This window comes from Physeter macrocephalus, unplaced genomic scaffold (assembly GCF_002837175.3).
Source record: "Physeter macrocephalus isolate SW-GA unplaced genomic scaffold, ASM283717v5 random_743, whole genome shotgun sequence".
Taxonomy (NCBI): domain Eukaryota; kingdom Metazoa; phylum Chordata; class Mammalia; order Artiodactyla; family Physeteridae; genus Physeter; species Physeter macrocephalus.
Genome location: NW_021146029.1, coordinates 22,980 through 46,976, shown reverse-complemented (window position 1 = coordinate 46,976; position 23,997 = coordinate 22,980). Strand labels below are relative to the sequence as shown.

At 47.7% G+C, this 23,997-nt stretch overlaps 1 protein-coding gene across 2 annotated transcripts in view; it reads right to left on the bottom strand.

Annotated features, from left to right (window-relative positions):
- Positions 1–1,860: 1,860 nt before the first annotated feature.
- EMP2 (epithelial membrane protein 2) overlaps positions 1,861–23,997 on the bottom strand; it is a 35,759-nt gene continuing 13,622 nt past the window's right edge. The window contains exons 2-6 of one of the 2 annotated variants that reach the window (XR_003678699.2): positions 9,967–10,098; positions 7,687–7,777; positions 3,333–3,479; positions 2,749–2,914; positions 2,032–2,117 (exon numbers count right to left, since the gene is read on the bottom strand). Coding sequence is in view for 1 of the 2 variants with exons in the window: in XM_007101638.3 (XP_007101700.1) it covers positions 1,930–2,117; positions 3,333–3,479; positions 7,687–7,777; positions 9,967–10,044 (504 nt within the window). In the remaining variant the exon portion in view is untranslated. Of the gene's footprint in view, positions 2,118–2,748; positions 2,915–3,332; positions 3,480–7,686; positions 7,778–9,966; positions 10,099–23,997 lie in introns of both variants that reach the window. The other variant, XM_007101638.3, reaches the window with a different exon arrangement.

Genomic DNA, 23,997 nt, shown 5'->3' with positions numbered 1-23,997 from the left:
AAAACCCAATCCTGCACTAAAGAGGTATCCACGGTGGCCCTAAATGACTCAAACCAGGCATTTCCCCAGCTCCACTGGAACTGCACTGAGGGCAAACCATTGCCCCACGTAACAGAAAGTCATCTACATGGCGCCAGTGCTGACATGTGCAGACGGGTCCCAGGCGCACCTCCCAGCAGCAGGCTCACGACACACAAGGGAAAACACAGTGAGGTGCAAAGAGCTTTTCCCGTAGGCACTTCCCGAGGTCCCTGCAGTGCCACACACCTCACAGCACTGAGGACCAGCTCCCCAGAGCCCTACCCCTCAGTACAGTCTCTGAATCCCTGGCAGCACTTACTCAGACCCTGGCAGGCAGCATCCCCCGAGAGGCACTTGTACCCACTGAAGTTTGAGAACCACAGCAATCTGGGACCCTCACAGGGCTTCCTTCGCTGTCAGGACCCCGGGCCCCTCCAGGGAAGGAAGCGTTCTCCGGGTGTAACGCACACAGCACCGCCCCATCAGTGCCACCTTGCTCGGGCTGAGTGGAGTGATATTTAGGCTGATCTAAATCTTAAATGCTTTTAACAGGCAGGCATAGGGCAGGTTCCCTCCTGCCCATCCCACGGGCCTCTCTTCTGAATCCTTGGTTGTGTTCTCTGCAGCCTTCACTGCTCTTTGTAATTCGTTTTCCTAATTGGCTTTTAATCTGTCTCCTCTGCTAGACAATGAGCCCCACAAGGAGAGAGACTGTCTCGACATGGTTTCCCCTGTGCCTGGCACAAGCATCCCATCATTTATGTTGACAGATGAACAAAGGAATGGTGAATGGTCCTCTGAGGCTCCAGAAATGGGGGTTAGTAGAGGCCAGGCAGTCTTGAAGGCAGGCCAGGAAGAGAAGGAAAAGGCCTTCTGAATTCGGGTAGGAAGGAGGCTGCACCCCCATCCCAGAGTGTCTGGCTATCGGGATCAAGGCCTGGGACTGGAGTTTGGGTGGTCCAGACGTGAGCAGCTGTGCAAGAGACAGTGAAGAATGAATAGCTGATGGAGGCCAAGGTTTGGGCCTCCAGTGGCATCTAGATCTACCTCCCCATCTCGACATGATGAGATCTTTAACATTTGTGAGGCAGCTCTGCTCACCTGGCCCTGGGACCGTGGTCCTCAATCTTAAGGCACCCGAGCATCACCAAGGAGCTTGTTAGAAATGCAGCTTCCCCGGCCCCATCCCTGAAGACTCTGATTCTGTAGGTCTAGGGAGGGACCCCGATAGCCTGCATTTTACAAGGTGCCCTAGGGGTCACATGCTGAGATTAGGGTGAGCCTAAATCTGAAACCCAGGTTAAAGCTCACCTTCTCTAAGGCAAGCAGGTGACTTTGTCAGCAAATCTGGGTGGCACTTTCTGGACCCAGCCCATTACAGGAGGGTCGGGGCTCTGCTCTGGATGTAGACAGAACACCAGGGGCTATACCTGTTTCTCATGTGGAACTTGGCTAAACATCTGAGGAGGTTTCCTCCCTTACCTGGACCCCCCTCACTCCACCTTCTACCACTAACACAGAGAGATTCAGGAAGAAGAGCTGAGGTGAGGGGAGCTCAGCATAGCCCAAACCTAGGGGAAGACGTCCCCCGAGACCTGGCTTTCTTGGCCTCTTGTCACATCACATTACATCCCCATGGTTAAGAAAGATCCTGCTGAACACTTTTGGATTTGAGCATTGCTGGATTTTTGGCTTTGTTGTGTTGAGTCTTTCGGATGGGCAGGAGTTCTGAATTCCAGCCTTCATGGTCTATTCTCTGATCTCAAGAATGCAAAAATTCTTCTCCTTTTGGCTTTTAAAGGAAACAATGTGTTTGCTAGAAAAACCACAAAAAAAATTGATTATATACAAAACGGTTATCTGAACGTGGATTCTGTACTGCAGCGAAAGCGACCCAGCTCCTCGGCTCTATTTGCGCTTCCTCAGTATCAGGTACATGAGGCCGCTGATGAAGGTGAAAGCAAATGCCACCCAGGCCAGGATGAAGGAGTAGCCGTAGCTGCCGTCCGAGGTCAGGTCGTACAGTTTTGAGTTGTTCTTGTGAATGTCTTCGCGCCGGTCTGTATAAATGGAAGCTGCAATCATGACACACAGGCCTGTCGGAAGAAAGCCAGGGTCCAAATAAATCACAGACCACAGCAAGCACCAGGGACCTGAGGGGACTATGGTCAGAGCTGAAGACAAACTTCAGTTTTTGGTATTAGTAGGTATTTATTTTAGTCTCTTGGAAAGATTACAACTAATATTTTGTAGCAGAATATCGCTGCCTACCCTGTAGCCATTTTGCTTCCCATTCTTGCTAGCTGAACTCAATGTTGTTTGGGCAGCCAGCTACCCAGCCCAAAGGGTCATAATTGGTCCAAGCCATCGGTCAGCCAGGCAGGAAGCAGTCTGCTTTGCAGGCCACGTACGGTCTCTGTTGCAACTACTCAACTCTGCTGTCCCAGCATGAAAGCAGCTATGGATGATACATAAATGAGTGGGCGGGGCTGTGTTCCAATAACATTTTATTTGCAAAAACAGGCAGTGGGCCAGATTTGGCCCATGGGCCATAATCTGCCAACCCCTCTTGGCAATCCTCTTCCTGTTTACTTGCTATAGTTTATGGTTCCACGTGTCCCAGTTCTGGCCACAGAAAATCCTTCAGTGAAAAATATAATACCCTGAAAAGAGGGAGATGTGGGAGGAGAAAGCATTTTTTTTGTTGCTGTATTTTCCCTTGCTTACTGTTTTAGAAACTGTTAGGCCAGGATGAATGTCTGGAGCTGCAGCAGCCTTTAGGGGGCCATGAGGTCATCACTGACACTCTGAAGATGACAGCATGGAAGGATGGAAGGAGTGGGGCTTCTTGATGATGATGTTGAGCTGCCAAACCAACTCTGACACCTTCTACCTTTAAGCGATTTGTTATATAAAAAAAGTAAAGGTTTTTGCGGCCGAAGTCATTGTTAATTGGATTTTTCTCTTACTAGCAGGCAAAAGCATCCTCACTGAATCACCAGCACTCACAGATATTAGTGGTAGGATGAGGTTAAGTACCCAGATTTTCCTTGGGGGACCTATGCTTCTCTCCTCTGTGCCAAGACATCAACTCCTACTTACCCTAGAGATCCCAGCTCAGGCTTCATGTCTTCAGGATGCCTTTCTTGACCCCCTAACTAAATCTGAAGTCTGAAGTATAAAACATCCCACCATGGCACAGCTGCCAACCTCTCCTTTCCAAGTCCTCACCTCCCACACTCCTCCTGGCTTCTACTCATGATTGGCTGGGAAGAGAGTGTTTACTCCAGGAAGTCCATCGTTTTACTTACACGACATGAGCTGGATGATGGAGGTTAAAACAAATCTCTCTCCCTGCTTGAGGCGGAAGAGCTGGAGCACGAAGATCAGAAAGGCAATGCAGCAGAGGATGGTGGACAGGATCATGGTGGCCTGGACCGCCTGCACCGTGGAGAATTCTGTGGGGAAAGGGCAAGAGCTCATGACTGAGGACCACAGACCGCCCGGGCCCCTGGGGTGCACAGCGACAGCTCCAGAGCAGGGATGATGGGAAGCAAAAGGGCACCAGGCTTTCATCTGCACAGAATGAGCACAAGGGCAGCCAAGGAGTCTTCCTGACACCCCCTCCCTCCAGTGTGCAGTTGTGCAATTGACCAGATGATCTCCAACATCCTTATCTGGAAAATGGAGCAAGAACCACCCACTCTGCAGTCTTCCTGGTTTGGGCATTGCCCCCAGGTGCCTGGCTCATGGTCAGGTTTTTTATTTAAAGTACAAATTATCAGGTTCCAACCTGGCAGATTCCGGATCAAGAGGCTGGAATGGGATGGGTTGCATCAGGATTGGGGGTCTGCACCGTATAAAGACCTCCAAAGGGATTCTCGGAGATACAGGGCTCACGGGGCTGAGGGACCTTCTGGAAGTGTTCTGTGGACACAAAATACCCTCTAAGAGAGTGAGCCTTGTGATTGTTATTTAGGAAAAGGGAAAGTGAGGGTTTTTTCAGATTAGCCTTAGTGAGTGGGGCATGAGAGCTTGGGGCTCGGCACCGGGAATTTTCAAGGAAGAAAGGAAGCTGGTCTTGGGTGGAGGGCACTGCGTGTGGGAAGGACACAGGTGAGGCTATGAAGGGATCAAGTGCAGGGACTGGAGCCACCTGTGTGGGTCTCAGTTTCCTCACCTGTAAAATGGGGATTAGTAATAGCTCCCACCTCATCAGTGGGGGAACATGGAATGAACACAACTATGTAAGGATTTCAGGCGGTGCTAGCAAAAAGGGAGTCCTGTGTAAGGGCTGGATGTTATCACCAGGATGCAGCTAAGATAGGTGAGGGAACAGCGCCCAAAGCTGCAGAGGAAAACCTAAGGACACATTTTTTTTTTTTTTTCAATTTTACCTGAAACTGACTGGAGGGAAGCATGATTTGTAAGTACTTAATCCAACATTTACAGCAATGGATCCTGGTCCAATGGATCTCTCAGAGAGCATCTAGCCCCCTCCCCATTCCCTACAGTGAGAACAGAAGCCAGACCCCCCCCACACACACACATACACACCATATGATTTCATATGAAGCCTAAGAGCAGGAGAGAGAGAACCATGGGGACAGAAGTCAGAAACCCTGTCCCTTGGGGCAGGGAGTGGTGGGTAGTGAGTGGAAAAGGGCTCGAGGAAACTTTCTGAGATGATGGGAATGTTCTCTATCTTGCTTTGGATGATAGTTACATGGGTGTATATATAATTGTCAAAACTTTGAACTGAGCCCTTAAGAAGTGTGCATTTCCTTGTTTGTAAATTATAGCTCCATTAAAAATAAAAATCCTGCAGGCTACCCTGAGGTAAAATAAATCAGAACCTCTGGTGTTGGGATCAGACAAGAAGAGGGGCAGGGCATGTGAAGTCCCCCAGGGAATTCCAACGTGGGGCCAAGGTTGTGACCCTCTGGCTTAGAGCAGAGCTTCCCAACTTTGTCCGATCCTGGGAATCACCTGTGGGCTTCTTAAAATAGATTCCTGGGCCTCTTCCTCTGAGATTATGATACAGTCCTTCTGGGATGGGCACGAGGAATCTGTATTTTTAGCAAGTACCCCAGGTGCTGGGGCAAATATGGAAAACATGGCTGCTGCTGTAGGCTGAATGTTTGTATCCCCCCCAAAATTCATCTGTTGAAATCCTAACCCCCAATGGGATGGTATTAGGAGGTGGGGGCCTTTGGGAGGTGATTAGGTCATGAGGGTGGAGCCCTCATTAATGGGATGAGTGCCCTTATAAGAGACACAATAGCTTGTCTTGCTCTCTGCTCTCTGCATGGTAAGGACACAAGAAGGTGGCTGTGTACAAACCAGGAAGGGAGGCCTCACCAGACACTGGATCTGCTGGCACCTTGTGAGAAATAAGTATCTGTTGTTCAAGCCACCCCATCTATGGTACTGTCTTAGCAGCCCAAATGGACTAAGACAAAGGCTTTAGAGAAAAAGATGGATTCATTTTTTTTTTAGGGCAGAGTTTCTCAAAGCTGGGGGGTGGGTGCAGCATGTACCACTGTTGGCTGATGAGATGAACGTAGGTGGAACCCAACCAGGTCACCGAACAACCAAACCTCACCTAAAGAGAGGAATGTTCCCTTTGCTCGTGTTTAAATTCGTCCAAGGACCCCAAAGAGGAGAAGGAGCTCTACACCTGGTGCTTTTGCACTTTTGTAACACCTGCCAGTATCTGGGTGTTGGTGGTGGTTTTGGTTTTTAACCAGGAAAGAACCAGAGACAGATTCAACGCCATCAAAAGGCAAGTGCATCTGTTCAGAATTTAATAACATCATTAGGTTTTCAATGTAGTTTTTTTTTTTTTAAGTTTTCTTTCTTTTACGGGTAAGTCATACCAGTGTATCACTTCCAATAGGCAGATGAAAGTTCCCTTTAAAATAAATTTATGTAGGGAAAAAGTGAACTGTTTTAAAGCAGGTGTTGGCATGGTTTTTTCTGTAAAGGCCAGATAGTAAATATTCTAGGCTTTGTGGCCATACAGTCCCTTGTTCATTGTCATATTTTTGGCGTTTTTTGCTTTTTTTTTTACAATGCTTTAAAAATATAAAAACCATTCTTAGCTCGTTGGACTGAATCTGGCTCGTAGTTTGCCAGCTAGCTATTTTAAAGGAAAATAAGGGAATTCCCTGGTATTCCCTGGTGGTCCAGCGGTTAGGACTCCACGCTTCCACTGCAGGGGGCCCAGGTTCGACCCCTGGTCAGGGAACTAAGATTCTGCAAGCTGCATGGCGCAGCCAAAAAAAAATTTTTTTCAATTTAAAAAAATAAAGAAAAATAAGAGGTAAGAAATGCACACAGGGGATGTTGTATGCAAACGACAGAAGCTTGGAAACATTGCCTCAGAGCACAGCCAGTGCTCCCAGCTGACCAGGCACCCTGGCAACGATGGGGCTCCAACAGGGAAGAATGGCTGTTTCCAGGGTCAAGGGTTAGCACAGCAGAGAAACAGACCCAGAGGGGAGGTGGCGTGGATTGCATTATGTGTTTTAGAATGCAGGCTTCAGAGTTGGTCATGTCTAGACTGGAATCCTAACTCCATCATTTACTCCTGACTTTGTGAACTTGGGTTTCTTCTCTGTGTCTCAGTTTCCCCATCTTGAAACAGGGCCAACAGTCCCTGCAGAGAGGGCCAGGAGATCACTTACGTAAAGGACTTAGCCCAATGCCTCCCAGTAAACCTTCAATAAATGATGCCTTCTATTGGTATTTTTGCTTTTATTATGAATGTTGACATTGTTATTGATGGAATAGCGAGACTTTAGGACCCAGTGATCAAGGTCCCTTGCTCTCTAAATAGGATTCCAGGAAAAAAAACATAAAAACAGGATGCTCGTTAAATTTGAATATCAGGTAAACAAAACCAATTTTTTTTAGTATAAGTAGGTCCCGTGTAATATTTGGGACATACTTATACTAAATTATTAGTTGTTTATGTGAGATATCAAATTTAACTGGGCATCCAGTATTTTATCAGGCACTGGGAGCCAAAATGCCTCTTCTATCAGTTCGACAACAGAAAACCAACCCGTTCGCTCCACAGTGAAGGAGAGGGGTTGGCATGTTTTTAGGTGCGATTTTCTGTATTCGCAAAGCCCTTTTGTCTACTGTGGCTCCTGTACAGGGGCAGGCGTGGCAGGTGCACTGCTGTCACCTGCATGTACAGCTGAGGCTATTGAGAGTCTGAGCCCTCACGTGACCTGCCCAAGGTAAGGTCACACAGCTCTTAAAGGAGCCCGCTCTCAGGTTTCTGCCCATTAGGCTGCTCAGATGCAGGGAAGTAACACAGATGTCTCTGAGCCTATTTAGAGGTGTGGGGAGAAGATTCTAGATGAGGGTGGAAGCTGAGAAGGGGTGAGGGAGGGAAGCTCTGCTTGGCCAAGAAAGAGAGAAGAGAAGGATGGGGCCCAGCGTTCCTGGAGTCGGTGCCCTCTGGCCTCTGGCTTCCCCACTCCCTCCTGTCCCCAGCTTACGCTGACCCCTGCTCAGCATGCCCTGAGCAGCAGCCAGGCCCCTCTCTGCACAGGCTGTGATGAAGGAGGGGTGAGGAGTCAGACAACAGGGAAGCCTTTCTCCCGAGGGATCTTTTGTCACTCAGTGCTTTCCCATCAGCTTCACACCCACCTTGAATGGAGTCATCGATTTCTGTACAATTCGTGTTGTTGATGCATACTCTCCAGACATCTGCAAAAAACTCCTCTCCTACCCACCAGGCCTGTAACACGAAATGGAAACACAGGGAAAGGCTGTTCGTTCATTATGAAAACATGGGCCCCTAATCAGGTGAGGCACAGGAGTAAATGAAAATTTGGGACCGGTGCTTCTCAACCTGCGGTGTGCACGCAGGTCACCTGGGGATCTGGTTAGAATGCAGATTCTGGTTCAAGGGGTCTGGGGTGGGGCCTGAGAGTCTGCATTTCTAACAGGCTCCCAGGTGACGCCCACTCCACTAGTCTGCTGAAAGGGAAGGTCCAGGCCCTCCCAGGACGTGGGTGAGGAGGTGAGGCTCAGCTGGTGGTGAATTCCAACAGAACTGCAGGGGCGATGCCGGAGGAGAGGAGGGAAAGGATGAGATCTAGCGGGGAGAGCCCGTCACGGATGAAATCATCAGACGAAAGACTCTCCTGCTTTCCATCCAAATGCTTCTGTTTCTCTCTGTGCTCCTGATGTTCTTTTGCCCCCAGATGGGCCTCCTTCTGCTTTCCGCCCACCCGGAGCCTGGACTCTCCCCCCTACCCCACCCCCATCCAGGCAACAGCCGGTCACTGAGCTCCCACGACGTGCCTAAGGATAGTACCAAGCGCCAATTCCTAACTCACAACGGAGACCGCGTGACTCACCGACTGGCAAAAATGCCCACCTGTGTCTTCTCAGTAAGGGCCACGGTAACAGAAACACCCACAGGATTCGCTGGTGCTGTGGCTGATGGCTTTTCTGCCCTGAATGTTAATCTATCCCTTTCACTGTGTCTGGGACCTTTTCAGGATCCCAAGGGACTAGATGAAAGCAATAGAAAAAGATTCTAAAAGAACATTCAAAACCACTTAGTTCACAGAGAGTGGGTCCTTTGGATAACGGTAGGTTCCCAGGACTTTAACTCACGGCATCAATGTGGTCCCTGCCCTGGCCACTCATGACAGCTCTTCCAGAACCTCCAGGAACCCAGACCCAATCACTGCACTCCTTACAGGATCCTTACAGGATGTAGAGCCAGGAGCCTCTGGAACGCTTCAAATCCCAGCTCTGCCACTTTCCTGCCATGTCAGTTCCAGCAGGCTCCCTAAATGCCCTGAGGCCCAGTTTCCCCATCATAAAATAGTGCCAGGAGAGGACCTATCTTGTAGACCTGAGGGGAGGCTTAGATGAGATGAGGCACATAAAAGGGCCGAGCATACGCGCTGCCGGAGTAAGTACTCCCTAAGTGACAGGTGTTGTCCTGGTCCATGTTGTTGTTATTTTGATGATTAATTGACAGGAGTCTATATGCAGCCAGACTGGATGGTTGCTTGTAGGTGCACTTTCTGGCTTTCTGAGCTGACTTTCTGACTCTAAATGTCTCCACAGTCTGAAACTATCAGGATTGAAGCCAGGCCTTTGGGTCAGGCTATGGGCCATAGGGCATCTCTGGTAAAAAGCTTCATTTCCTGCCAGGAGGGATGTTAGTCTATGCCCATAGGTTATTTATCAAATGCTATACGGCTGTGAGCTGGACACTCAAGGAAAGAACTATATTTTTCATGGGCTCATGGGCAGAATGGGGAAAGTTCCAAGCGTGAGCTCGCTGGGAAGGGCATGGCCAGGTGGGCTGGCAACGAGGGATGCTGTCAGTAAGGAGACGTCAGAGACAGGAGGGGGCAAAGATCACCTGGGATGGATCATCTGGGAGATCTAGGGCAACGGTCCTCAACCAAGGGTGGTTTTGCCTCCCATGAGACACTTGGCAATATCTGAAGACATTTTTGGGCATTACAACTAGGGGCTAGAGGGCTGCTGGCATCACGTGGGTAGAGACCGAGGATGCTGCTAAACATCCTACGATGTGCTAAACGTCCACAAAAAGAATGATCCAGCCCAAAATGACAACCGTGCCACGGTTAAGAAAATGACCTGCAGAGAGCTGAATTTAAGCCACATCCTCACAGGGCTTCCTACAGCCAAGGCATCTTGCCAGGCTCTGGGGGGGACTCACGGATGAGAGGACCAAGGTCCCTGCCCGTCCAGACACATGTGATGCTTCGAACCTCCACACTGGGCCAAGAGTCCTCGGGCCCGGGCTGAGGAGATGGGTGTGCTTGGTAGGGAGGATAACCCCAAATTATAATCACCTTGGGGGAGTTCTCAATCCTACTTCTACTGACTCTAGGATCCAGGGATTCTGGGATGGTCAAAGGAAAGGGAACTTACGTTGTCGATGGTAGCAATGAAGAGCAACGCCGCAGACGTGATGTGGAAGATGATGATGAAAGCCAGAAGCACCAACATTTTCACGGGGCACGGTGGCGCACGGAGTAGCGTTTAAAGCCCAGAGGAGATGTGCTAAAGAGGGTGAAAGAAATTGAAATCTGTCAGTGACAAAGCACTAGGAAAATGAAAAATAAGCAACTTTTCATGGGGTTTTAGAAAATCTTATTAAACAGCTCTTCCCATCTTTCCTTTGCCTAGAGACTTTACTGGACAAAGTCTGGCAGGTGAAGCTCTTCTCTGTTGCATCCAGACGCCAGATATTCCTTGTGGAGGAGGAGGAGGGGTGAGGACAAATTAAAATCCCTAATTTGGAAAAGCACTGCAAGTCTTTGAAGCAGCACACCGCGGGCACCAGGGCAGGAAAGAGTAGCTCTGTGTGTGCTAAAATGCTGTTCCAGATCCCCCACCCACCAGGCAATGCCATGGGCATTTCACAGCACCAGAGTAAGCTCACCGTCTGAGTATTCATTATCACAGTTCCCGCTGCCCTGCTGCATAACAAAGCAAAAGTGATCAAACAGGAAAATATTTCCTAATGATCTGACCATTTATAAAATTAATCCCAATGTAAGTTGGTGCAGCCACTATGGAAAACAGTATGGAGGTTCCTGAAAAACCTAAAAATAGAATTGCCATATGATCCAGCAATCCCAGCCCTGGGCATATATCCACGGAAAATTCTAATTGGAAAAGATACGTGCACCCCGATGTTCACAGCAGCACTATTCACTATAGCCAAGACATAGAATCAACCTAAATGTCCAACCGGTCAAAAGGCACCGAAGGGGTTAATACGTGAAGACCTGTCCAAGCTGAACTAGTTAGCAATAAAAGAGGAAAAAGATAAACTTGAATGATGTGGAAGAAGAAGGAGGAGGAGAAGACGGAGGAGGAGAAGACGAAGAGGAAGAAAGCAAAGAAAGAAAGCATTCAAAAGAATGCTTTGCATATCAAAGGATAAACAGCGACACTTGGGAAAACTGATGAAGTCTTTGAACATTTTTGCAAAAATGACCATCGTCTTGGTCAAACGACACGCAAATGTCAAGCAAAAATGTCACATCGGGCTTCCCTGGTGGCGCAGTGGTTGCGCGTCCGCCTGCCGATGCAGGGGAACCGGATTCGCACCCCGGTCTGGGAGGATCCCGCATGCCGCGGAGCGGCTGGGCCCGTGAGCCATGGCCGCTGAGCCTGCGCGTCCGGAGCCTGTGCTCCGCAAAGGGAGAGGCCACAACAGAGGGAGGCCCGCGTACCACAAAAAAAAAAAAAAAAAAAAAAAAAAAAAAGTCACATCAACCAATCCTGTTGGACGAGTGAATGCTACTAACACCCCAAATCAACACTTGATTCATTCTTCTTTCATTCCAATAATTTGTGACCAGTTACTATTACTAAAATTTTGTGTAACATAAAATTAAGTTTTAGTTTCACTTTAAAAAACCAAATCAGATCTTGTTTTCACTATTTATGATAACATTATAGCACCAGTTTTAAGTGGATTGATGTTATTTGTTAACAGTCTCTTTCTCTCCCTCCAAATACTCCACCCCCACACACACATTTTTTCTGAACCATTTGAGAGGAAGTTGCCTATGCCATAACTTACGTCTAAATATTTCTGTGTGCATCTCTGAAAAACAAGGACATTCCCATATATAACCACAGCATGATAATCACAAAAATTTCACATTTTACAATATTTTATCTCACCTACAGTCCATATTCAAATTTCTCCAATAATCTCAGTAATGGCCTTAGCTATGTTTTTGGTCCAGGTCAAATCCAAGATAATGCATTGCATTTTGTTATCACGTTATATTAGATTCTAATCTAATCTAATGTAATCTAGAATGGTTCCTTAGCCTTTCTTGGCCTTTCCTGGCATTGATATTATGTAAGAGTACTGACCATTTATTTTGTAGAAAGTCCCTCCATTTGTTTAATGCTTCCTAACGATTAAATTCAGGGTATGCTTTCTTGGCAAGAATACTCCATACTCACGTGTCCTTAGTGTGTCCCACCAGGCGGCACAGGACGTCAGTTTGTCCATTATTGGTGATGGTAACTTTGATCAAGGGGTTAAGGTTCACCAGATTTCTCCATTGTGCATTTTTCCTTTGCAATTAAAAAGTAATCTCTGGGGAGGTATTTTTTAAAGTGTGATAAAATGCACATAATTTAAAAATGTACTATTAATGACAATTAGTACATTCACAATGTTGTACATCCATCACTACTATCTAGTTCCAGAACACTTCCTCACCTTGAAAGGAAACCTTGTACTCATTAAGCAGACACTCCCCATTCCTCCCTCCACTCGGCCCCTGGCAACCACTAATCTGCTTTCCTTCTATGGATTTGCGTATTCTGGATATTTCATAGAAACGGAATGACGTAAGATTTGTCCTTTTGTGTCTGCCTTCTTTTATTTAGCAGTGTTTTCAAGGTTCAGCACATGTAGGGAGATATTTTGAGATGATGTAAAGATCTACTCTCTCATCAAAATGTCACCCCAATAGTTTGAGCATCCACTGATATTTCTGAAATAGAATCATTTAAAATAGACTTTTTGGACAAATACCATATGATACCACTTACATGTGGAACCCAAAATACGACACGAATGACCATATCTACGAAACAGAAACAGACTCACAGACATAGAGAACAGACTTGTGGTTGCCAAGGGGGTTGGTGGGGGACGGAAGGACTGGGAGTTTGGGATTAGTAGATGCAAACTATTATGTTTAGAACGGATAAACAACAAGGTCCTACTGTATAGCACAGGGAACTGTATTCAATATCCTGTGATAAACCATAATGGAAAAGAAAATGAAAAAGAATACATATATATGTACGTATAACTGACTCACTTTGCCGTAACAGCAGAAATTCACACAGCATTGTAAATCAACTATACATCAATAAATTTTTTTTAAAAAGAATAAAATAGGCTTTTTCTGATACCAACTGTCCCGCTTAGAGAGCTGCACTGCACAAAACGCTCCAAACCCTCCACCCTTTCTCTGACCAGGCTCACTCTCACTCGTGGGACGCATTATTCCCTCGCGAGACTGAACAAGGCTCGTGAGCTCACACAGGGGCCCCTCTCTGAGACCCAGGACTCATTAACAATGAGCCAGGAGCCATGTGGCTTCGGAGCTCAGCCTGGGCGGTCCCAGATGCAATTCTGCACATCGTCATTTGGAAGAGCCCAGTGAATCAGCTCAGAGATTCTCCCAATTCTTTTAAAAAGGACAAATTCCCCTTTGTTTAGGCCTGCATCATTCTTAGCTGCCATGCCACGCTGCCTCCAAATAGATGCGTTTCTGACCCTCACGAAAAAAGGTGCATTACCACACTGAAGGCCACGTCACTTTAGTACCAGCTGGAATGCCAAAGTGCCAGCATCACAGGCAGTGCCAGTAACTACAGGGTGATAATAGCTTTACATATTGTCCAACTCAGATGACACAAATACATAAGGACACGTAACTAAAACTTTATAGAAAAGGAAAGAAAGGCTTTAACTAACTCTTTCCTAAAGTGTGGAATTCAAATGTTATAAGGCATGATTTTGGATGCTGCATTGATATGGCATTAAATAACAGTGAACCACTGAACAGTGAACCACGTAGTAAGAAAGTCCCCATTCGAATCCTTCCAAGTCCATCAAGGAAAAAGACCCTGGGGTGCTGGACTGTCTCTGACACTTAGCAATTTTCTTTCAAACAAAAAGAAAAAGCAGAACTCTGGATGGGCCACAGTGCATAGCCCGAATTTAACAACGTTGTTTAGATTTTATTATATTTCTGTTTGAGGTTCTTTCTTTTTATAAGAAGGAATACCATTTATAGTAGTGATAGAAAGTTGCCTTTTAAAACAACTTTATTGAAGTTTTAAAAGTGATTTAAGAAAAATATTATGTAAATAAAAGGGCAGGTGGTCTTCAATGTCAGCAAAAATCCTGAAGGTGGTTCTCAACTGCCTAGTGTCTGGGAAACACTGCTTTCACACCTGGGAGTGATTTCAGTTGGAATTCCAGACATTAGAAATAAACTCCTGCAGAGAAAAGAGTACGTTTTTACAAGAGGTCAAGTAAGGTCTTGAGCTCAGTGTAAGAGAAAAGTCTAGAGGCATACAGGGTGGCTATGGCTTGGTTTGAACCATTAGGAGTCCAGGAAAATTAAGGAAAACAGACATGTCACCTACTTAGTACTCTCCCATGTTGGTGTCTGGAATTCAGATCCCCAGTGAAAAACAAAATGAGGTAAATCAGTGACAGAACTTTCAGACCTAAGGCATTGCTTGGTAACCTCACCAGAGGCTTTGGAGTCAATTATTCACAAATAGAGAAGACCCCATGAACTGTGAAGAGACTAAGAATGATCCTCTACCCTTGCATCTCTATACCGAAAGAAGTTCCCCTTCATCACTATCCCTGACTCACTCTTCAAGTTCCTTTCCTTTAGTGACCCACTCTTCCCAGTTTCCTGTGCGTTTTTCCAGAAATATTTGTTACGTGGGAACACTTACTCCACACTCTTCAGGTTTCCATGTGGAGGGAGCTGCCCCAGGGTAACACTCCTGGCCTCAGGTCCCGCCCCTCACTCACTCCTTTGATCCTGACTGGAGGGTGCATCAGTGTCCACTTTCTGGATTGGTGGAGCCCAACCGCTGAGAGGCCACCTTGCAGCGCTGCTTCTTTGTCCTTCCCCACACCTCCTCCCTAGACAGCGAGTGGGTGTGTCTGTCCCCCAGAGCCCCAATTTCCCTTGGCTTAGGGGTCCAGGGGCTCATGGGGGGCAGGGGTGTGGAGCTAAGAGCCCATCCTCCAACCCAGCTTTTCTCACTTGATAATATCTCTAGAGATCATTCTTTTCCAGCATATGGATCCACCTCATTCTTGCAACGGCTGCCTGGTGTTCGGTTGGGTGGCCATGCCACGATCTACTCCACTAGTTCCCCACTGATGGCCCTTTAGGGTGTTTCCAGACTTTTTGCTACTCCAAACTACACTGCAGTGGACATCTTTGCACTTATTTCTTTGCATGCTTGTGTTAGTATTTCTGAGGGGCAGATTCCAAGAAGTAGAGATGCTGGGTCAAAGGATAAGTACATTTAATTTATTTTACTTTTAATTTTTCAATTCAATTCAAACTTAATTTACTGCAAAGCATACTGGACACTGTTAGTGCCGTGCCAGCCTTGATCTTCCGAGGGTTTTCAAAGGGTATAAAGTACTGGACCAACCGTTATGTATGCACTGGGTAGGTAGACAAGCCTTGATGTCATGTTTTTTGAGCTAATAACATCCCTTAGTTCCCCCAGAAGTATAATTCTGGCCTATATAGACTAGCCTCTGCCATCCCCGTGGCTCTCTCCAGTGGTGCTGTCTCCTCCCCATGTTTTCTCCTGCACTGGGACTCTGTGGACCCTCTCTGGAGATACTGAAGAACAGACAGCTCCCTGGGCTATAGATGTTGGATGAAGGCCAGCCCAACAAACCCAGGGCGGCATCAAATTCATCTTTGCCATTCACAGAAATTTATTTTCCCTTCCAAAAATGTCATACTGAATGCTGATCTCTCTTGTCTGCCCTTGTCCTTGTGGGCTTCAGCGCTCTGCCAGCCAGGTCTGGTCTCAGTTTCTCGGAGCTGAGCTTCCGGGAGCACCCTGTCCCTTCCACCCTCAGCTGGCTCTCTCACGCGCTGTCCAGGTCTCAACTCAAGCATCCCCTCCTCAGAGAAGCGGCCCTGATCACCCAGTAGCCATGCCCCTCCGGTACTGTGTATCCCATCAGCATCTATCCCAGCCCCCTGGCTTATTTTCTTTGGAAGATTTTCACTGTCAGAAACATCTTATTTGTTCACTTGATTATTATCCATTCCCTCTCTTTCTCTGCTGTGCTGGGTGCACAGAAAGCTATTTGCTGTCATTTCTAGTTCTAGGAATGTAGAACTATAAAGGCTCTGGGAAAACTCAAAGCCCTGATTGTCCAGAGGCAGGAACTGAGGCCAGAAAGGGCCGTGACACGCTCAGATCCCACAGCAAGGCAGGAGGAAGAGAAGGACTAGGGGTCTCCTGGCCCCCACTCCAATTGCCCTTTTGTCCTCAGTGGGAGACCCCTCACAGGGTACACAGCAATCTTCCAATAGTCAACAACCATTTCCCAAAAGCCTCTGTCACTTTCAAGCACAACTTTCACCGAGCAGTCCGAATCACGTTGTTTTTCCTTCGGTGATTTCTTCAGGGGCTGAGCAGGACATTCGGAGAGGCCACCTGGGTTGGGGTGTTTACCCGTCTGAAGGTGGGAGACTGTACTAGATGAGCTTTAAGTTCCTGTCTAGAAATCAAAGTCTTATGACTTGCAGAACTTCTCTTTTAAAAATATGTTTTGATCTACATAATACATGTGATGATTAAGAAAAAAGAAGGTAATAGAATCAAAGGCATATGATGAAAAGAACAGCCTCTGCCCTACCCCAGTCCTGATCCCCGGAAGCAATCTCTTTTAACACTTTCAGCTGTTTATTTTCCCCAGAGTTCCATATGTCCAAACAATATTCATATATTTCTCTTTCCTGATTCATCTATTATAAACATGACTGACTTCCTGCCTAAGGAAGAGTTTCTTTCACCATCATCACTGTCCATCTTCCTACTCCCACCATCCCAATATAGTCTTATCACACACCGCTAATTCTCATTTACGCTATGACCACGCAAATGTTGCACGCTGCAGGGCCAAATAGTGTACTCTGATTGCACTTTTTTCTTAAAAACTCTTCTCTTCCCTAGCATTACCGATTGTCTTTTCCCTGCTCTCTCTGTGGCTCTATTTTCCCCATTTCTTCAGTTCTTTCCAAACTTTTTATCACTCCAAGACTTCTGTTGCAGAACCCCAGATGCAAAGCAATGCACAGTTTCAGCTGCAAGCCTGTCATTAGACTCCTCCTTTGCAGTGTACTGTCTCAAGCCAGTCCCTCTCTTCTAACTCTGTCCTCCCCTGCTCTCTGCCAGGCGCAGCCTCAGCAACTGCTGCTGTCACAGGACAAGCAAGACAAATATTCTTCAGGCAAGACCAGCAAATCTGCTCCTAACTGTGACCAGGGCACAGGATGCCAGCATAACCTCAAGACATGCAGGAGACAAAGCAGATCCCTGGGGAGGGGGTGTGCTCAGAGGGGGTCATCCCACATGAAATGAGACTCCTCAGGATTAAAGGTCGAGTTGCAGTTTACACAGCGTATCTTGTGTTGTATCTTCATGTCAACCCTGTGAAGCTGGCAGGGCAAGGTATCATTATCCCCATTTTACAGATGCAAAACTGAGGCTCACAAAGGCATCACATGATTCGCTAAAGTTCACAGAGTTGGGACTCTAACCTCTGGTTTTCCAACTCCAAATCCAGGAATTTTTATATTTTATATTTTTATACTACCCACTTCCCTGCTCCCATGCTTAGAGCCTAATGAAAATCAGGTGAGAGGGCACAGGCAGCATCAAGTCATCTTTGTACGCTTCACCTTTGGCAGGATTTCCCTCAAGCTTTGCAACCAGGCAGGGGGGATTTGGGAAGGCAGCGTCTCTCTGCCCTGGCCATTAGCTAAAGTTGAGATATGACTGGGCTAATTAAGAGAGGACTTCATTAAAATCTCTGCTTTAGTCATCATTTGTACTAAAAATAGAATTTCTTGCATTTTTAATCCTATTAGCTCACCGGCCCAGCTGAAGCATGTGTTGTCTTTACTGATCTACTCTGATATTGGTTTGGACTTTGGATAGAGTTTTTCCTTGATCACTAAAAGGATTTATTCAGACACAGTAGAATGGGCTCCGTTCTGTTTCCTAAATTTATCACAATGCACCCCCTTTCCACCCAGAAACTCAGGTGGATCTTGCCACCTTGATTTAGGTGCACCGTAGGGAATCATGGTAAAGCATTTTCAGACTGAAGGCCTAAATACTCCCTATTCTATAAAATAATCACATAAAATAACAGAGAACACAGAATATTAGAACTTAAGATTTCTTTTTAAGGAAGAAGAATCAGTAGCTGGAATAGAAGGAGCAGCAAATGGGTTTCCTAGAGCAGGAGCAAGAATCCCCTGGGTATCAGACCTGGAGCGAGTAGGGGAGGGGGAGGAGGGGGCGAGGCACTGGGAGGTGTAGGCGGGGCTATGGAAATTATGCACACAGAATGCAGTTTTCGTGGTTCAGTGAACTTCAAGTTCTAAAGGCTGATGGTTAAAAAAAAAAAGGCTGGGGCTTCCCTGGTGGCGTAGTGTTTGAGAGTCCGCCTGCCGATGCAGGGGACGCGGGTTCGTGCCCCGGTCCGGAAGATCCCACATGTCGCGGAGTAGCTAGGCCAGTGAGCCATGGCCGCTGAGCCTGCGCGTCCGGAGCCTGTGCTCCGCAACGGGAGAGGCCACAACAGTGAGAGGCCCGCGTACCGCAAAAAAAAAAAAAAAAAAAAAGGTTGATGGTTTGGGATAAGGTATAGTACTCCCAGAAACGTCCATCCAGACCTCCGATGACAAATAGGATATGCCAAGAACTGGCATCTCCTCGCTGCCTCCTGAGTAGCAGTGCTGTCCTACTACACCTTGGTCCAATGTTTGCTTGAAATGTGTGCGTGTGCACGCGCGCGTGTGTGTGTGTGTCCGTGCTGCACATCTAGCACTGGGTGTGGAGAAAGTCCTGCTGGTGACTCACCGGCCCTCCCTCCCCCAGAAGCAACTTTTGATCTGTCGTTGATGGTGGGACATCACCAGCAGGGTCTTACAGGTGAAGAGAAGGCCAAGGGACCTTCCCACGGGTGATGTGAGTGTCCCCTCCTCTGCTTCCCTTCAGAAAAACACAAATCTCCACCACAGGGATCCCCGGCCCCTGCCTGCTGTTGCTAAAAGGAAGCTGCTTTGGCCACGTTCCATTATGTGCAGGGGAGCGAGAGTGAGCCAGCAGCTTCCCGCGGCTGTTAGGATGACCACTCGACCACCTGATTCTAACCCCACCCTCGGGAGTTCTCCCTGCAATTTAAACCACGGCCCATTCTCAGCTGAGTCGGGGCCTCTTCCCGGAATTGTAAGCAAAAGGACAATCCTGAGGTGTAGAACCTTTCAAAACCTTTCAAGACCTGAGATGTTTGGTGTCTGAGGTTTCCCCAGCCCAGAAGGGCTCCACCCACGGGCCCCGCTCAGAAGGCCAGGGAGGCTCTGGGCGCTGAGCCCTGGGGAAGGCCAGCTGGTAAGCAGTCTCCCGAGGCCCACGGCCAGAGGGACTCCAAGGCCCACTCTGGAGCTGGCGGTTCTGCCCCAGGCTGGCTGAGACCCCACACCTCCACCACATACCACCCACAGCACTCAGAAGGGACAGTGGCTTTGGCCTGTTTTCAGGAAGGCAGAGGTCAGCTCAGCCTCCTTCCTGCCCTGGTATCTGGACACCAACCAGCCCGAATGGCCAGGCGTCCAAGATGCCCTGGGGATGATGGAAGCCCTTCGCCCTGGGTGGCCCAGCTTTGTGCTCACTGGGTCTGGGGCTTCTAGGCACAGAGCCAACGCTTGCCTCTGTCCGGAAATGAACACTGGGATTTGGCAGTGCTCCAGGGCAGAAGCCACTGAGGACGATTCTGCCTGAGTCTTTCAATCCACTGTAATAATAATAACTACTATATCAGCAATAATGATAGCCAACATTTATTGCCTAGTATGTGCCAGGCACATGTATTAACTTATGCATTCCTCACAAAAACACTATGCTGTAGGTGCTATAATTAGCCGCATTTTATAGGTAAAGAAAATAAGGCTCAGCGAGGTTAAGCAACTTCTCTAAGACCACACAGCTAGTAAAGGCTGGAGCTGGGATTTGAAGTTAGACAATCTGCCATCCGAGAAGCCACCATGTTGCCCACCTTAAATCTGAATTTCTCTTCCCTTTTGGGATCCTGTCATCCTCCGGCCTGATCAGGAGATGGGTCCAAAGTCCTGGGGCCACATGTGGCTTTGGATGCTGGCCATCACTACATGTCAGGCATCAAGCACTCATTGAGCGCCCACCGCCTACCGGTCCCTGGTGACACGTGGGTGAGTAAGGCAGGCTCCACATCCCGTGGGAGCTGCCAGGTACATAAAGAACAAGGGCGTATAAATAAATAAACATGATGTGATGACATGCGTGCTATGAGAACATAAAGGAAAGTGTGACTAGCCCCGTGCTGGGGTCGGGGCAGCATCAGAGGCTTCATGGAGGAAGCGACATCTGGGCTGGGTCTCAAACGATGGGCGGTTTGCCAGGCAGAGCCGTGGGGACAGGGTGTTGCAGGCAAAGGGAACGGGATGCTCCGAGGCACAAAAGCATTACCAGTGTGAGGAGGGGGTGAGCTGGGCAGGGCCCAGGGCTGAGCCAGAACTCCACGCCAGGTGAGAAGCTCGATGGGGCTTGGAAGTTTGAGTGTTATCCTGGGGGCAGTGGGGAGAGGGGGAAGCCTTTGAAGCAGGAAAGGAATAACATCTGCCTCTAGAAGAAAAACATCCCACAATCAGGAGGATGGATTAGAAGGAGACGAATTGGGGGAAGCTGTCAGAGAAGCCCTGGTGAGAAAAGGAGAGGGTCCAGATGAAGGTAAAAACTGGGAGGTGAACAGAAGGGAGGGATGGAGACTCTTCAGAAGGAGAATCAGCAGGACCAGGGGATGGGTGGGGCGTCGGGCAAAGGATTCTGGGGGCTCAGAGTGGCCGCTGGTTCCACTCACGTGCTTGGCTTAGAGTAGGAGGAGCACATTTGAAGGGTGAGGGAAACAGTTCACCGGTGTTAGAAATGTCTAGTTACCAACGGTGGAGACGCTCCCGGGCAATTGGAAATATGGGCGGCACTGTCACCCAGGAGGAGACAGGAGCTGGGCACAGAAATCCCTGTGTCGTGGGTGTGTGGATGTGAGATACAGCCGCTAGTAACTATGAAACAGCACCAGGGAGAAAGGGCTGGGAGAGAGGAGGGGTCGGGGGAAAACCAAGAGTGGACGGTGGGACCCCAAAGCCGAGAGAGAGAGAGAGAGAGAGAGAGAGAGAGAGTAGGAAAAAGGAATCAGGATGGAAAATTAGCTCACTGGCAAACTTGGTAATAACAATTTTAGTGAAGTAAACTAAAGCCCTTCTTTATGTTTCTCCTCTTAGCACCTCTCATGGCCCGATGCTATGTTGTAGTTGTCATTTGGGGGTTAACTTTCCCCCCGGCCACAGTGTCAGGGACCTGGCAGGTCGGTATTCTCAGCACTTACAACAGTGCCTAGTTCATAGATGTTGCTCAACAAATGTGCTGAATGAATGAAGCAAAGAAGGAAGGGAGGGAGGGAGGGAGGGAGGAAAGGAGCCAGATTTCAAGGGGCTAAAGTGCTAAGAAGTCAAGAAATGTTAACGAACATTGTAAATCAACTATACTTCATTTTTCTAAAATGTTGAAAAATAAATTAAAAAGGAGTCAAGAAATGGAGCCAGACTTTTCCCTCCAGTTTGGCAATACAAGAAGAAAGAAATATTTATCAAGGCTCTGGAGTCCCTTCCCGAAGAGAGAACTCCAGGCCCAGATGGCCTCACTGGTGAATTCTGCCAAACATTTAAGGAAGAATAATACCAACTCTACACACACTCTTCCAGAAAATCGAAGAGGAGGGAATGGCTCCCAACCCATCCTATGAGGCCTGCATCACCCTGATCCCCAAACCACGCACGGCATTCCAAAGACAGGAAAAATACAGACCAGTATTTCTTATATTCATACATGCAAAAGCTTTTAACAAAGTGTTATTAGCAAATCGAATCCTCCTATTAAGAAGTGGAATCTATTTCCCCACCCACTGAACCTGGCTGCCCTTGTGATTTCTTTTATCAATAGAAGGCAGCAAAAGTGCCAATTCTGAGCCCAGGCCTCAGGAAGCCTCACATACTTCCTGTCTGCTCAGCTACCATGCAAATGAGCCCAGCCTGGCCTGCTGGATGGTGGGAGATTACATGGAGCATAGATGAGCTTTTCTCCAGCAAGGGCCACCTAAGACCAGCCAGCCCCCAGCTGACCCACCTGCTGGCCACAGAGACGTGAGAGAGACCAGCTGAGCCCAGCCCATACTGCCCACCTACAGAATGATGAACTAAATGTTTTCTCTTTTAAGCCATTACAACCTCGGAGATACTGCAGGCTCAGTTCCAGACCACCGCAGTAAAGCGAATATCACAATAAAGTGAGTCATGTGACTTTTTTGGTTTCCCAGTGCATATAAAAGTTACGTTTACACTACACTGTAGTATATGAAGTGTGCAATAGCATTATGTCTAAATAAACAATGTACATACCTTAATTTTAAATACTTTACTATAAAAATTGCTAACCGTCATCTGAGCCTTCAGTGAATTGTGGTAGTAACATCAAAGACCACAGATCACATAACAAATATGATAATAATGAAAAAGTTTGAAATGTTGTGAGAATTACCAAAATGTGACAGACATAAAGTGAGCAAATGCTGTCAGAAAAATGGTTCCAGTAGCCTTGCTCAATGCAGAGTGGCCACAAACCTTTAATTTGTAAAAAAACGCAGTATCTGCAAAGTGCAATCAAGAGAAGGGCAATAAAACGAAATGTGCCTGTGCGTTTCAGGATGGTCTGTTACACAGCAAGAGCTAACTGATACAGGGGAAACTCTGCATTGTTAGATTCAGAGTTCTTCAAAGACAGAAACCATGTCTTACTCATCCCCAGTGCCCAAGGTTACTCAGCAAACACTTGGTGAATGTCTGCTAGTTTGCACGGCTTTGGCGGAAGAGCTAATAACCGCCATTCTGCCAATGACTGCTGTCTGACCCCATCAATTAAAGAGCTCCCTGCTGGCTGCTGTCATCCAAGGAGCTCCCTATAATTATGCCACCCACTAAACCCACACCCCAGGCCCAGAGAAGGCTGGGACCTGCAGGCACTCAACATGTCATTCAGATTAGGTGGCTGAGGTGAGGCAGGTGTCAGACTCAGGGTGTTTGCCGTCCTCACAGCCATTAGGTTAGGAATGTTCTTCCCTTCACAGAGCATCTCGTATTAGTGACTTTCAAGTAACCCCCAGGAGATCAGTGGCACTCACTTCAGCAGCCTTTTCATCTTTCCTAAACTGTCATTTCTGTGGGTGAATTTTGCTGGCAAGTTAGGGACTGGGAATCACTGCCTACAACTCAGCCAGACCCAAGGAGCCCCAGGACCAGGAAGCCAGGCCTCCACCTCCAGGTAAGTTAACCCACGAAGGGGACAAAGGCGAGAAGACCAGCAGGAAGTAATACGTGCAAAACACAGAAGAAGAGCACAGACAGAGCCAGACTGGACCGCAGTCTAGCAGCCTAACAACTCAGTGCCTCAGTTTCCTCATCTGTACAATAGGGATGACAATGGTATGCCCACCTCCTAGGACCATTGGGAGATAACAGAGTGAAAGTGCTTAGAACAGCATCTGGCACAAAGCAAGTGCTTTGTACGTGCACCGATCATGACCAGCATCACGGTCAAGGAGTTTCTTAGAACTGCCACCCCCAGATCTTTCCCCTCCCCACAGAGTTCTCTCCTTGTCCACTGCCACTTTCAGGTGGCAGTCATCAAGTGGAAATAAATCACCCAGCTGTCTCCAGAGGGGAAGAAGTGCAAACAGACAACAGGCAGCTCAAGGCATGTGGACAGTTAGGGGATATTTCAGGCACCGTCCTCACTGTGCTTGCGTCAATGTTCCCCCAGTCAGCCATTCCTGCACCAGCTGCAGAATCTCAGGTATATCCGTGTACCACCTGTGTTACTAGTAGCCTACTCACTTTTTAAACTTACTTTTTTTTTTTTTTTTTTTGCGGTACACAGGCCTCTCACTGTTGTGGCCTCTCCCGTTGCGGAGCACAGGCTCCGGACGCGCAGGCTCAGCGGCCATGGCTCACGGGCCCAGCCGCTCCG